The 12,281-nt window shown below is 38.9% G+C and overlaps 5 protein-coding genes across 6 annotated transcripts in view; 3 read left to right on the forward strand and 2 right to left on the reverse strand.

Annotated features, from left to right (window-relative positions):
* Positions 1-5,315: 5,315 nt before the first annotated feature.
* Positions 5,316-5,951, reverse strand: LOC133842636 (uncharacterized). Its single transcript, XM_062275819.1, has 2 exons — positions 5,693-5,951; positions 5,316-5,635 (listed from the first exon to the last, which is right to left on the reverse strand). The coding sequence occupies exons 1-2, from the start codon at positions 5,916-5,918 to the stop codon at positions 5,418-5,420; spliced, it is 444 nt and encodes a 147-aa protein (XP_062131803.1). The 5' UTR covers positions 5,919-5,951; the 3' UTR covers positions 5,316-5,417.
* Positions 5,952-6,115: 164 nt separating this feature from the next.
* On the forward strand, positions 6,116-6,701 carry LOC133844949 (uncharacterized). Its single transcript, XM_062279242.1, has 3 exons — positions 6,116-6,241; positions 6,300-6,503; positions 6,564-6,701. Exons 1-3 carry the CDS (start codon positions 6,217-6,219, stop codon positions 6,623-6,625), a joined length of 291 nt encoding a protein of 96 aa, XP_062135226.1. The 5' UTR covers positions 6,116-6,216; the 3' UTR covers positions 6,626-6,701.
* Positions 6,702-6,792: 91 nt separating this feature from the next.
* LOC133841775 (salivary glue protein Sgs-3-like) lies at positions 6,793-7,949 on the reverse strand. 2 transcript variants are annotated; one of them, XM_062274497.1, is made up of 3 exons: positions 7,803-7,949; positions 7,337-7,515; positions 6,793-7,278 (listed from the first exon to the last, which is right to left on the reverse strand). In XM_062274497.1, the coding sequence occupies exons 1-3, from the start codon at positions 7,916-7,918 to the stop codon at positions 6,893-6,895; spliced, it is 681 nt and encodes a 226-aa protein (XP_062130481.1). In that variant the 5' UTR covers positions 7,919-7,949; the 3' UTR covers positions 6,793-6,892. The 2 variants fall into 2 exon arrangements, with proteins under 2 accessions (XP_062130481.1, XP_062130483.1); XM_062274499.1 differs by having other exon boundaries at positions 6,794-7,278; positions 7,337-7,743; positions 7,803-7,885.
* On the forward strand, positions 7,824-8,307 carry LOC133841776 (uncharacterized). The gene is made up of 3 exons (XM_062274500.1): positions 7,824-7,884; positions 7,945-8,142; positions 8,197-8,307. The coding sequence occupies exons 1-3, from the start codon at positions 7,860-7,862 to the stop codon at positions 8,256-8,258; spliced, it is 285 nt and encodes a 94-aa protein (XP_062130484.1). The 5' UTR covers positions 7,824-7,859; the 3' UTR covers positions 8,259-8,307.
* Positions 8,308-9,185: 878 nt separating this feature from the next.
* LOC133841774 (uncharacterized) overlaps positions 9,186-12,281 on the forward strand; it is a 40,081-nt gene continuing 36,985 nt past the window's right edge. Inside the window, exon 1 of the mRNA XM_062274496.1 lies at positions 9,186-9,907. Within this exon, the coding sequence (XP_062130480.1) occupies positions 9,460-9,907 (448 nt within the window). The 5' untranslated portion in view covers positions 9,186-9,459. The remainder of the gene's footprint in view (positions 9,908-12,281) is intronic.

Genomic DNA, 12,281 nt, shown 5'->3' on the forward strand with positions numbered 1-12,281 from the left:
CCCTTCGTGTACCGCAAATGGAAAAGGTTGCAACGCGACACCAAAATGTAGAACTCAACCCCAGAACGTTGCCACTTTTAATCAGCGCCCTGCGCAGCTAAACTGGAGCTGGAGCAGGACTTCAACCCGGCCAGATCCCTTGGCACTTTCCTATATAGCGAAATGAAAATTTCTATACTGCGGCGTTAGTTTTTTAAGCGGCAAATGAATGAGTGAGTGAGTGAAAGAATGAATGAATGGGTGTGTGAGTGAATGAAATGAATGCATGAATTCCAAAGCAATTTTGATGTTGACATTGAGTAATGTTGGCATTGGGCCTCCCAACCCGCCTCCCCTCGATACGGAATGGGTTTTTGTTGGGTGGTTGTTTGGTTTGGCATTTTCATATCATTTTCGAATATTACATGCGGATTAGCATTTCCTCATTGGGATTGCAGCAAAACGTGCCATCGTTATGCCCAAAACGGGAGCCGGAAGAAGCGCTTCTAAATTTTGTCAGGGGGATAGCTAAGCAAGGATGGGGAGTGTAGCATGTGGGCGCCGTTAAAAAGGGGGTGGCTTGCATGCGGACAGCTGAGTTCTGGGTGGATTGCTAACCAACCCAAATGGCTAGGCCAAGTTCCTTTGTTCACTCTTAAAGCAAACTTATTCAACATACTTTGAGATTCCAAATATTTGCTTTAAAGAATTTCGATACTGACTCATTGGAATGTGAAACCAGTTTTTCAACTGCTTGAAAATATAGAACAATTCCTTTAAATGTCATTTCAAGAATTTACACCTAATATAAATATTACAATATAAGATCTCATAAATAAAAATATTAAATACGAAAGATAAAAAACTACAACCAAATGTAGTACTTTAATTCATATACCTTTTACTTATATTAAATTAATATTTTAATTTATAAAATAACTTTGTCATAACTCATTCACTACCTCAACTATCAACGCAAGACCCAAGTGGTAAATCTTAGTAGGCCATTATCTTTTCCTCAACATAGTAAATGCAATTGTACCATGATCTATTTCTTCAAACTGATTCTACCAAATATCATTATAAATTGTTTATTAGTTGTTGAATTTTTGTAGATTGGTTGTAATAAACACAATTCTTGTACTATTTTGTTGGGTCGTATTTCCATAAAGTATTGAGTTAATAAAATGCCCATAAAAAAAACCCGTTCTATTGAAACACCTCTAAAAGTTGAAGAATTACATTTTATTTGAGCTTCATTTACGAACATTTTGCTAATATCCTTCCCATTTATTAAAGTTTCATTGTTGTTCTTTAAGCAGTCAGTGGCCTGTAAGAGTCGACCCCTGGATTTGGCAAGCGCAGTTCCACTCAAAGTTGCGCTAGTCAAACCTTAGTGCTTAACAAGTTGATGCAACTTTTCAAGAATTCTTGAAATCAACAGCCTTTCAACAGTCTGCAACTGTGAAGAACTTTTCAATTTTCTTTTCACGCTCACATTTTACAAGCTGCTACATGATTGGGGTCGTCCGGGAGCCTGTTCCTGAGCTCCTGGGTACCATGTGCCTCCACTTGTCCCCTCTTCAACCGTCTTGTGTTCCCCTAGTTTCGTAACAAGCTGCCAAATTTCACACCCAACTAAATTCAATAGCCTGCGCACCTAACTAAAACTTTTAGCACGCGTCGCATCCGAAATATGTCAGAATTATCGGGAGCTACGCCGACTTATTGAGCCTTACCCTTCCCCCTTCTCGTATCCTCAATCAATTCTACTTTGTTTGTAAATTTTATCATTAACCAACAGTTTATTAAAAACTCATTCGAATTGCGACAGATTTGGAATTAGGGTTTGACTCGAGTTGGGATTGAGCTCGATTTTGGTTTTGGGGTCTCTGGTCTCCTTATCAAGATGTCCGACACATGTCAGTGCTGAGTTGGCTGATTACGACTGCTAGATAAATATTAAGCAACTATATAACAGCATCCTGACTCGTCCCCCCTTTTGACTTGTCGCCATCGAGTGGGTCGCGAGCGACGTCATCGCATTGTTTGTTTTTGGGGAGCGCTAAAACAGTTTCCTTTTTGTAATTGACTCAACGCCAAAGGGCGTTCATCCCCGTCCCCCTCCCTTGCTTTCCCCCTGCAGCCACGTAATGAAATTTTTTGGTTTCAAGTGCATGGCAACTGTTACTCTCGGCATTGTTAATGTTGTTGTTTTGGCACGTGGCACGTTGCTACGTGTGGCAAAAGGACAGCACAAGAAATTGATTTAGATTTTAGTTATGTTGTTACTCAACATGCCTGGAAGCCACCATTCTGGCACTCGGCTAGTCGGCGGCTGTCTTCTAATTATTTTTGAGCAACGGAATTGTGCAGTAATTAGAAATAATGATTAGCTCATAAATATATCCTGCTGGCAAGACCTCTGAATTTATGATTAGTTGAGGGATGCGGGCTCGAAAAGAAAGGAAGCATATTTTAACAAAATGTTTATTTCAATTTAATTATATACAAGTAAGTTAAACTTGTTAAAATAAATATATTACTTCAAATATGTTTAAGAGAAAATTATATTTAATATATAATAATTTTAAGTAGGAATTATAAATTTTATGCAACAAAAAATATATAAAAAATAATAAAATATTAAAATATATTAATATTTATTCTCATTTTATAAGCATTGCTTGTCTGATTACTCTTAATACTTCGGTATAAGCACTAAATAAATAGTATTGAGACTATGTAAAATCTTAAATTTAGAACATCTCACTAAATGCCTTTTCTTCCGATATATTATATTTTCTCATATTTCTTTATACTTCTCACAACGTTAGAGTAATAAATTCCAATTCTATTTAATGGCAAGACAAATCAAAACAATTTCGTGTGAAAAATTTTCTTTTATTTAGAAATATATCATAGAGCACACACTGGCTAGAATTGGAGTTGAGAATGCATCAAGTGGACGCCATGACCATAAGAAAAATGTAGATGCTAAAGCTGTGCGTGCTGTCTGAAGATGATGAAGCTCCTGGATCTCTTGCTCTCTGTCTCTTTCTATCCCTCTCCATCTCTTACTGACAATTGCAAGTGTATGCTCGTATGTGGCTGGGTTTTATAGTAATGCCAAGTACGTGAAGGATGCACTAAACTTGGCTGCTGATTCCGAAAATAGCGAGCATATCAGGCTGCCTTAGCTTCATTGCACCAGACAAGATTTATCGTCATACATAACTCAAAGACACTTGTTTACTAGCTCCAAAACACACACATACATACTCACATTTGACCCAGTGGACAACCAAACGGACCTGAAACGATATTTTGACTCACAAACGCGCTTAAACACAGACAAATAGCGAAACGAGACAATCAAATGCACGTACTATGCTCCCAAAATGACTCAAAGACGGATCAACTACGATCCAATAATAAGATTTTTATACTGACAAACGAGCTTCAAAGAGAAAAAAATTCGGCTATATTATAGAGTCTTAATTAAAAGTTATGCAAAGAACCAATAATAATAATTTAAAAATAACCTTAATTAATTTTCAATTATCCAACTTAAAAGTACTATTTTCCAAACTTGCCTATTTACAAAAAATCAGTCATTACTTTGTTTATAATTCAATAGAATTGTTTTTCTTTTTTAACCTCCTTAGTAATTTAAAATGAAAGAAATAATAAATTGTTTCCTTAGAATGCCTTAAAAATTAAACCAAATGCTAACCTTATATTTCTGTGATGCAAAAAATGGTAAAAGCAGAAACTTAAATAAGAACAAAACTTAAATGCCAATGTTTAGCCAACAGAATTTGAAACATTTTCGCAATGCTTGAATAAATCTATTATAACTAAAGCATTTTAGGGGACTTTGATTAAATGAGTAACAAACCAAATTCGGTGCCAAGCACAGCCCCAAATCTAGTTTACAAATTAAAAACCACAAAGCCAAAAACAACAAAACAAGCCACAGCAACAGCAGGAACAGCAACAGCAGCAGCAGCAACAAGAAAATCAGTTTTCGCCCCTGCCAAGCCACAAAAACCCAGAGAAAAAGAGTCGGGCAAAAAAAACAAACGCCCACAGCACAAAAGGGGCAACTAGGGACAGGACAAAGCCTTTTTGTCTGCCATCCAGCATCCACGAATGGGAGAAGATAGAGAGAGTGAGGGATGTCGAAATTAGAGTGTGTTGCACATTTTGAATCTCAACTTTGTCTGTGTGTTAAATTTACTTGCTTGAAAATTGAATTCAAAAGCGATTATCAGCACTTAACTGTCAGCGACACGAGGCCAACCTCAAGAGATGGCCAAGAGTTGCCAGCCAGCCAGCCAGCATTGCTGCAGCAGCAGCAGCAGCAGGCCAAAGGCAGCGCCAATAACCAGCAAAGTCACTTCAACACACTCACACACACACACATATCTATAGCTGTAGCTATGGATAAATATGTATCTACACGACGTATATATGTATCTACATCTATAACACTTGGTTGGCTCAAATAAAATTTACACTTACAAGTGGCGCTAAAGTCAAGTGCAATGCTCGCACTCTGCACCGCTCGCCCCTCCTCTCACTCGGCCACAGCCCTTAACTCCACAGCCGTCAGCTGGTCAGACATGGCCAAAGTGTTGCTAGCTGACCAAAGGCGAGGACAGCGCAAGGTTTGAGGAGGGAAGGCGCAGGGAACGTTGGAGAGCGGGAGGAGGCTTGTAGCTGCGGCAAATGTGGTCAAGAGTTTTATAAAGTTCATCATCCATGGCCTGGTCCTAAGCATTTTTCAAGTGCAGCGCCAAAAAGATTTTCAATTTCAAATACGAGAGTATTATATAAGCAATTGCAGTTGGAGCAGCCTGTGAAAACCATTTACACAGCTCACTCTGAGGACCATTTCATTATGGCCATTTGCAACTGGCCAACAACGCTAAGTGATGAAACTGGTAATATTAAATATTTCTAGCGCTTTAAATTTCACTTTACTTACTGTTGAAAGCTTTAAAATTTCCCAAATATTGTGGAGTACTTTAAAAATCGCTTTTGCCTTAAAAAATGCTGTAGAGCATTCAACAGTTTGTATCAATTATTGATGATATTTCTTTCTCTGCCACTCATCTTACTGCACATTCATAAAGTACATAATCATGTTCATGACGTGAGCTCAAGTGGGTTTGGGTTTGGGCTCAATGTGGTGTGAGGATATCGTTGGTCATGGCTATGGGTTCGGTTGGGAATGAGGAATGGGGACTGGGATTGGGGCGTCTGTGTTGTGAAAACTTAAACCGTAACAAGTATTTAAAAAGCACTTCAGCTGGAGCAGCCGAATGAAATGTATTTAAAAGCATATCGAAATTTATTGTTTATTTATATTCCATTGAATTTTGTTTATTCTGATTAATATTCAACCAAGCCCTGTTTCATAATCTTCCGCTTTATGGCGATGGCTTGCGAGTAGTTCTACGTGTGGTTCTACGTGACGTAGATCTACGAGAAGTACGACGAGTCGTCGGTCTACGTGAAGTACTCGATCTTCTGCGAGTGGTGCGACGAGAGGTTCGCGGAGTCGTACAACGAATGCAACGAGGCGTAATCCTGCGCCTCATTTTAGCCAACTCGGCAATGGTATCGCAAGTGAAGCGCCTACCAGGATCTACATAAATTCATAATTAGCTTGTGTAAAATGGAAAAAGGATTCTTTTCAACTTACTTTGACAGTAGAGACGTTGAATCTCGCATTGGGAAAGATTACGCCAGATCCAACGCTCCTCCACTTCCCTTGGACAATTGTTTCTATGATTAATTTCATCTCGTTGAGGAACATTCCTTGCACAGTCCGTGCAACTCTTGTAGATCCTGTCGCAATCGACGCTCTGGGCACTGATCTGTGCACAGCAGATGATCAAGCAGAGGGCAACAATGCTCTGGATATGCATTTTGACTGAGAGTAATCGATAACTGATAAATAAGTTGCCCAAGAAACGAGCTTATATAGTCAAGACACTGCTTTAGAATCAGGTCAAATAACATCTGTTATCAGACAATGTCTATAGTATAAACAAACAAAAGTATAGCTAAATTACATCCATTGTTAAGGCGATGTAAGCCGAATCCACAGCTGTCAATATAATAATACTTGTGAATAACTTGCTTAACCCGATTCTGGACTATAAATACCCGACATTTTGGAAACTTTCAGTTATAGAATACGTCCAGTTCCATCACATAGCAATTATGTCGAAGTTTGTGCTGCTCTTGGGTAAGCTTTATAATAAATATCATATTAATGATCATAATTAAACTTATTTTATTTCTAGTCATCTGCTCCCTGTGCTTGCTGCAAGTCAAATCGCAGGCGAATCGCAGGACATGTGAACAACTAACTCGTGTCTGCGAGAGAAATGAAACGAGAATCGGCATTGAAGATTCCGTCACTAAATATTTGAATGCCGAATGTCGCAGAAGAGATGTCAGATGGAAGAATATTACTCGTTGTCAGCTCGAACGCGCTGCTTGCGAATGTAAGCTACAAACAAAACATACTCAAAATTATAAACTAATCAATATTTTATAATTTACAGTATCTTTGGTGGAATGCGGTCAATTGAGCTGTGCCAACATCGTCCGGGTCCTTCGACGTTAAATAATGAACTAAACAAATTTACAAATAAATCAAAATCTATAAATTGACCAATAAACTACAAAATATATATTTGTAACTTTAAATTTGTTTAACTTCAGTAAGCTTTTATTCGTAACTTTACATTTTTTAACTTGAGTAAGCTTTTACTACATTCTTCATCGTTCTCGCAAATTTGAATGGAATGATTTAATTATGCATCAAAAGAATATTAAAGATTGTGACATTGATGTTCTATATTATTTAATGCTTGTAACTAGACTTTTTACTTTATGGAATAGAAGGCTTGCGAGTAGATCTACGAGTAGTTATACGCGGGGGAGTTCTGCGAGTGGTTTGACGTGTAGTGGTTCTTTGTGTTGTAGAGGTGGTAGTGGTAGGTCTAGTAGAGGGTCGAAGAGTAGTGCGACGGGTAGTTCGACGAGTTGTATGGCGTGTGGGGCGACGAGTTGTTCGGCGAGTGGGGCGTCGAGTAGTTCGACGAGTTGTGCGGCGAGTTGTTCGGCGAGTGGGGCGACGAGTTGTGCGGCGAGTAGTTCGTCGGGTGGTGCGTCGAGTAGATCGTGGGGGCTCGCAAGTGATGCAACGAGTCAAACGCCTGCGTTTCATATTAGCCATCTCGGCTATAGCATCACAAGTAAACTGCCTTCCAGGATCTACAAAGATGTATTAATAGCTTCAGCGCAATTAAAAAAAGGACTTATAACCACTTACTTTCACAGTACAGACGTTGCATCTCACATTGTGTGAGATTGCGCCAGATCCAGCGTTTTTCCACCTCCTTGGAACAATTATTATTTTTTCGTTCATCTAGTTGAGGACCAGTTTTCACACGTTTTGTGCAGCTCTTGTAAATCTCATCGCAATCGATGCTCTGGACACTAATCTGCACACTGCAGACGATCAAAGAGAATATAAGAATGTTTTGGATATGCATTTCGACTAAAAGTGATTGATTGGTGATATTAAAATGTGCTCAAGAGTGTGCTTTTATAGGCCGGAGAGTGCTTAAGAATCAGGTCAACCAACATCAATTGTTATGAGACAATCTCCACGTTTTATATATCCGAAAAATAATCGAATTAAATCCATTGTCGATAACATGTAAGTCAATTCGACAGCTGTATTAATAACAATACCTGTAAGTTGCTTCCTGAAGTCGATTCTAGACTATAAATACCTGGTATATTGGCTGAGAACAGCTACAGAAGCAGACATATTCCAACTCTTCATAATCATGTCGAAATTTGTGCTACTCTTGGGTAAGCTAGACAAAAATGTCTTCTCAGGTATCATACGTAAACTCTGTCATCTATTCATAGTCTTTTGCTCCTTGTGCTTGCTCCAAGTCCAGGCAGATCGCAGGATTTGCGAACAACTAACTCGCGTCTGTGAGAGAAATGAGCCGAGGATCGGCATTGAAGATGATGTCACCAAATATTTGAACGCCGAATGCCGAAGAAGAGATGTCAGATGGAAAAACATAACTCGTTGTCAACTGGAACGCGCTGCCTGTGAATGTAAGTTTAAAATTAATACAAAACAACTTAAATTATACAAACTTTCATTTACAGTATCTTTGGTGGAGTGTGGAGAATTGAGCTGTGCCAATATTGTCAAGGTATTACGACGTTGAATAATGTGTAAAATGTAAAAATCAATTAAAATACAGCTGTTAACAACATTAGTCAACTCATTGTGAAATTATTTGAACCAAATCGAGCGCTTCTGCTTCTATTTTTAGTCGCTCTCGAGAATATCAATTTATTGACTCAAGTAATTATTAATATACAAGTTATGGAACTTTCCTGAATTTCTGCACTTCTGTTGTTGCTTATCAATCGACTGGCTCTCCAAAAATATCACACATCAACGACAATCACTCTAATTTGCCTAACTTCTGATATAAAATAAAGAAATAGAGTAAATCTAGCTATAGCTCGCACCTTCTACCACTTTGGGGGCAAACACAGCGAGTTTGGAGGCACAGGCTGCAGCTGAAAGATGGTAAGCTTATCTATCTGTCTGTCTGTCAGAACTCACCACAGTCTAGACTTGCACTCTGCAGCTGCAGGTGTAAGCACAACCACAACTCACCATAGACAGACAGCTAAGCTTTACACTGCTCTGCTTAAATCACCACACCACAACAAAAGTAAACAAAACTTTTAGCGTTCTCGCAAGTAAACAAAACTTAATTAGATATAAGAGGCAGAGACTGTGAGCAATAGAGAGAGAGAGAGAGCGATCTCCATTCATACATACGTAATACTGTACACACAAGTATTGTGTGCGGATGGTTGTCTGTCTGTCTGTCTGTTTGCCAGTCGATCTATCTGCTTAAATACACATGTGTGATAATAAAGATTGCGAGCCAAAAACAAAATTTTCTGCGGCTGTCAACATCTACGATACTGCTTAATATTGCTTTTGTTGTTCTTGTTGTTGTACATTTTTCACACACAAACAAATGAAACGTCGCGACGCCGCGTCGTAGTAGCAGTTGCTAAAGCTAAAGCTAAAGCAGTGAAGCAGTGGTTAAAGCAACGATCCAGATAATAAGCCAGTTGCACGTCGAGTCGCAGACGCCCGGTTGACAGTTGTCGAGAGCCGTGTCTCGGCGTCGCTTTGTATAGAGTATTGAGTTGAGCCGAGTTGAGTTCAGAGTTGTGTTAAGTTGGAACCAGTCACGTTTCGTCCGTATTTCTGCAAAGGCGCGTACTTCAAACAAATTGGTGATATTGAACAAGTGACGTAGTGATTGATTAAGTGATTCAATGAGTGAGTGAGTGACCGAACGAGTGCAGCTGTTGCCACCAAGAAATGGTACCACCAACATGTCAAACATAACACTTATGCGTCTCACCAAATTGCAACCGCTCTTCCACATGGTGGGCAACAGTTATGCGGCGCTCGCCTCTGTCGATGTCGCCTTTCAACCAAACATTATTAACAATAATAACAACAACAACAACTACTACGTAAACTCTAATGGCAACAATGTCGAATACATTGCCAACAACAATCACAGCAACGAAAACTTTTTGGTACTTTTAGAAGAGAATTACAGCTATCGTTCCACATCGACCATTGTCCTAATGGTCGCCGCCTGGGTGCTCCTCATATTGGGCTTTGTTTTCTGCTGCTGTGCCGAGTGCTTTGGCATCAGCGTCTGGCGGGGGAAGAAGCGTGCCAGCATTTCGCTCAGTGGTGTGGAGAGCGGCGCTGCCGCCAGCAACGTCGCTGCCGCCGTCAATGCCGACGAGCTGAGCGACCTTCATGCAGGTGAGTTTTAATGCACGAGAGCTTTTAGTGGGTAACGAAGCGAACGCAAAAAGCATGGCATACTTTTTGGCGCTGCTGAGAAATGGCACTGCAAGAACAAAAACAACTACAACAACGAAGACAATGAAACTTTATCTCATTTGCTTCGCCTTGCACATACACTCGCAGCAGCATGCTTTCTCCCTCCCTTGCGACAATGCAGACATATTTCAAAAACACAAAACGGCAACAATAAGCGAAAAATACAAACACAAAGAAAGTCAACGAAGTGTTAATGCACTTACTTAAAGTGAAACTTAAGTGGATAAAATCGAATGGCAAATTAAATAATACTAATATATAAATCTTGCATTTTAAAATTTTAAATAATCAATTATCATTCCTTAATGATTTACAAATTTTAAAATGTACCACTAAAAATTACTTTAAAGTTTTAAATCTCTAATTTTAAATTAACTTACAATATCGATAATTCATAGTCAGTTTAAGGGTTTTCATTACTGTGATCATTGTCACTATAACTTAGCAAATTATCATAATCGAGTTCTTCCCTAAAATACTTTATGATCTTAAACAAAAATAGTCTCCAAAGTATTATATGTTCATGCAAATTCTGGCTAAAGTTTCAAAATAAGACTAAAACTCTCATCAGTTTGCATTGAACGCGTCCAACTATAAATTCCATAGGGAAGCACTTGCCAAATATACGAAATATGTGAGCAGCAAACACAACTGCAATTTCTCTGGGGTAAGTTAGGGTATACGAGTGCGAGCAGCAGAACACACATTTGTATGGGATGTCAATGCGTTCAACTGCCACTGCTGAACTACTTTCTAAGCGGGAACTTCGTTTGCAAGCGCTGGGAGACTCATGCAAATGTGTTCTGCAGCGACTGCAATTTGTTTTTGTTGGGTCACCAGCAGCAGCTAGAACTGAGAAAAAGGAGGAAGTGGAGGTCGCTGTGTATTTGCCTCATCGATAACATAAAATATTTAGCCATTTTTCGTATCTCGTTTTGGTTTTGTTATTGGCAAATTTGGCATGCGTTTTGACTGAAATTGGCTTTTGGCCAAGTCAACGAGCGTTAGATGCACACGTACAGCCATAGACATCAATTGCCCATATTTTTGGCATCATTTTGAGTTTATGAACGCCTCCCTAAGCCACACTCTCAACACACACCACAAACAATCAAATGCACCATGCAGTTATCGGTTGCAACTTGTGCAATGTGCAATGTGCACATAGTCTATAGTCTGCATTTGCGCCTCCCCCTAAAATTCTCAAAGATATTGGGTTTCATTAGGCCAATACTCTTGCATAGCATAGCATCGCATCGCATCGTATCGAACTAGTGGCAGAGTGCATTGGCATCAGCAGTCAATGGGTCATTAGACGTTCATATCGATAACACAAAATTTGTTTGCAAATTTATTTGGCCCAATGGCAACAGCTACAGCTACATCTACAGTTGTAGCTAGGGCTATAACCTATCTTTTGGCCAACGGCTGTTGGTATTTCTCTCGAATTGTGGCTTTAAGTGGCTTTCAATTGTTGCATACTTCGTCGGCATGTTGCAGGCTACAAGCTGGCCTTTTGTGCAACTAAATCGATACATTTTTGTACAACAGTAGAATTTCCATTCCATTCTGATGTTCTGCAAATAAGTTATGTTGCCTTTAAGCCAAAGTTTGGTTTAGGCCATGCCAAGGAGACGAAGCTGATATTGTAATTAAAACTGGTAATGAATGCGTTTAACAATAAATTGTCTGAATTTTTAAATTATTACAGTATTTTAATTGGAATTCATATGAAGGAGTTATGTAAATTTCAAGCTTATCATTAAGGTACATTCTTGAATCAATTATAAAAGATCGATCCATACTTTTAATATATATTTAATCGATTAATAACGATTGATAAAGATAACATATTTTAAATTGATTATCAATGATCAATAGAGATAACATACATAAAATCGATTAATAAATCATTTATTAATGATCGATAATAATAACATACATCAAATATATTATCAATTATCGATAATTAAAACATTTTCAGCTTATACCGCTTTCCTCATCTCTGCAATCGATATCAAGAATCACATTGCCGAACTCGTTTTTAAGATGACCCAAACAATGTTATCGAAACGACAACGGCAAATCATGAAAGGTTATTGTGATGCGGCCATTGCGTTGGCAATATAAACCGTAAACCGTAAGCACTCAGCTGAAAGCTGAGTAAGTAATCGATTTGCTGTCCTCCCATCGCTAACCCCCATCTCTTGGCCATCTCGATGCATGCACTTGAGCGCACTGGCCCATTTCGATAACTGCATGAGACCCGCCTTAGTGTGTCATGCGATAAATT

The sequence above is a fragment of the Drosophila sulfurigaster genome, chromosome 3 (assembly GCF_023558435.1).
Source record: "Drosophila sulfurigaster albostrigata strain 15112-1811.04 chromosome 3, ASM2355843v2, whole genome shotgun sequence".
In the NCBI taxonomy this organism is placed as follows: Eukaryota; Metazoa; Arthropoda; class Insecta; order Diptera; family Drosophilidae; genus Drosophila; species Drosophila sulfurigaster.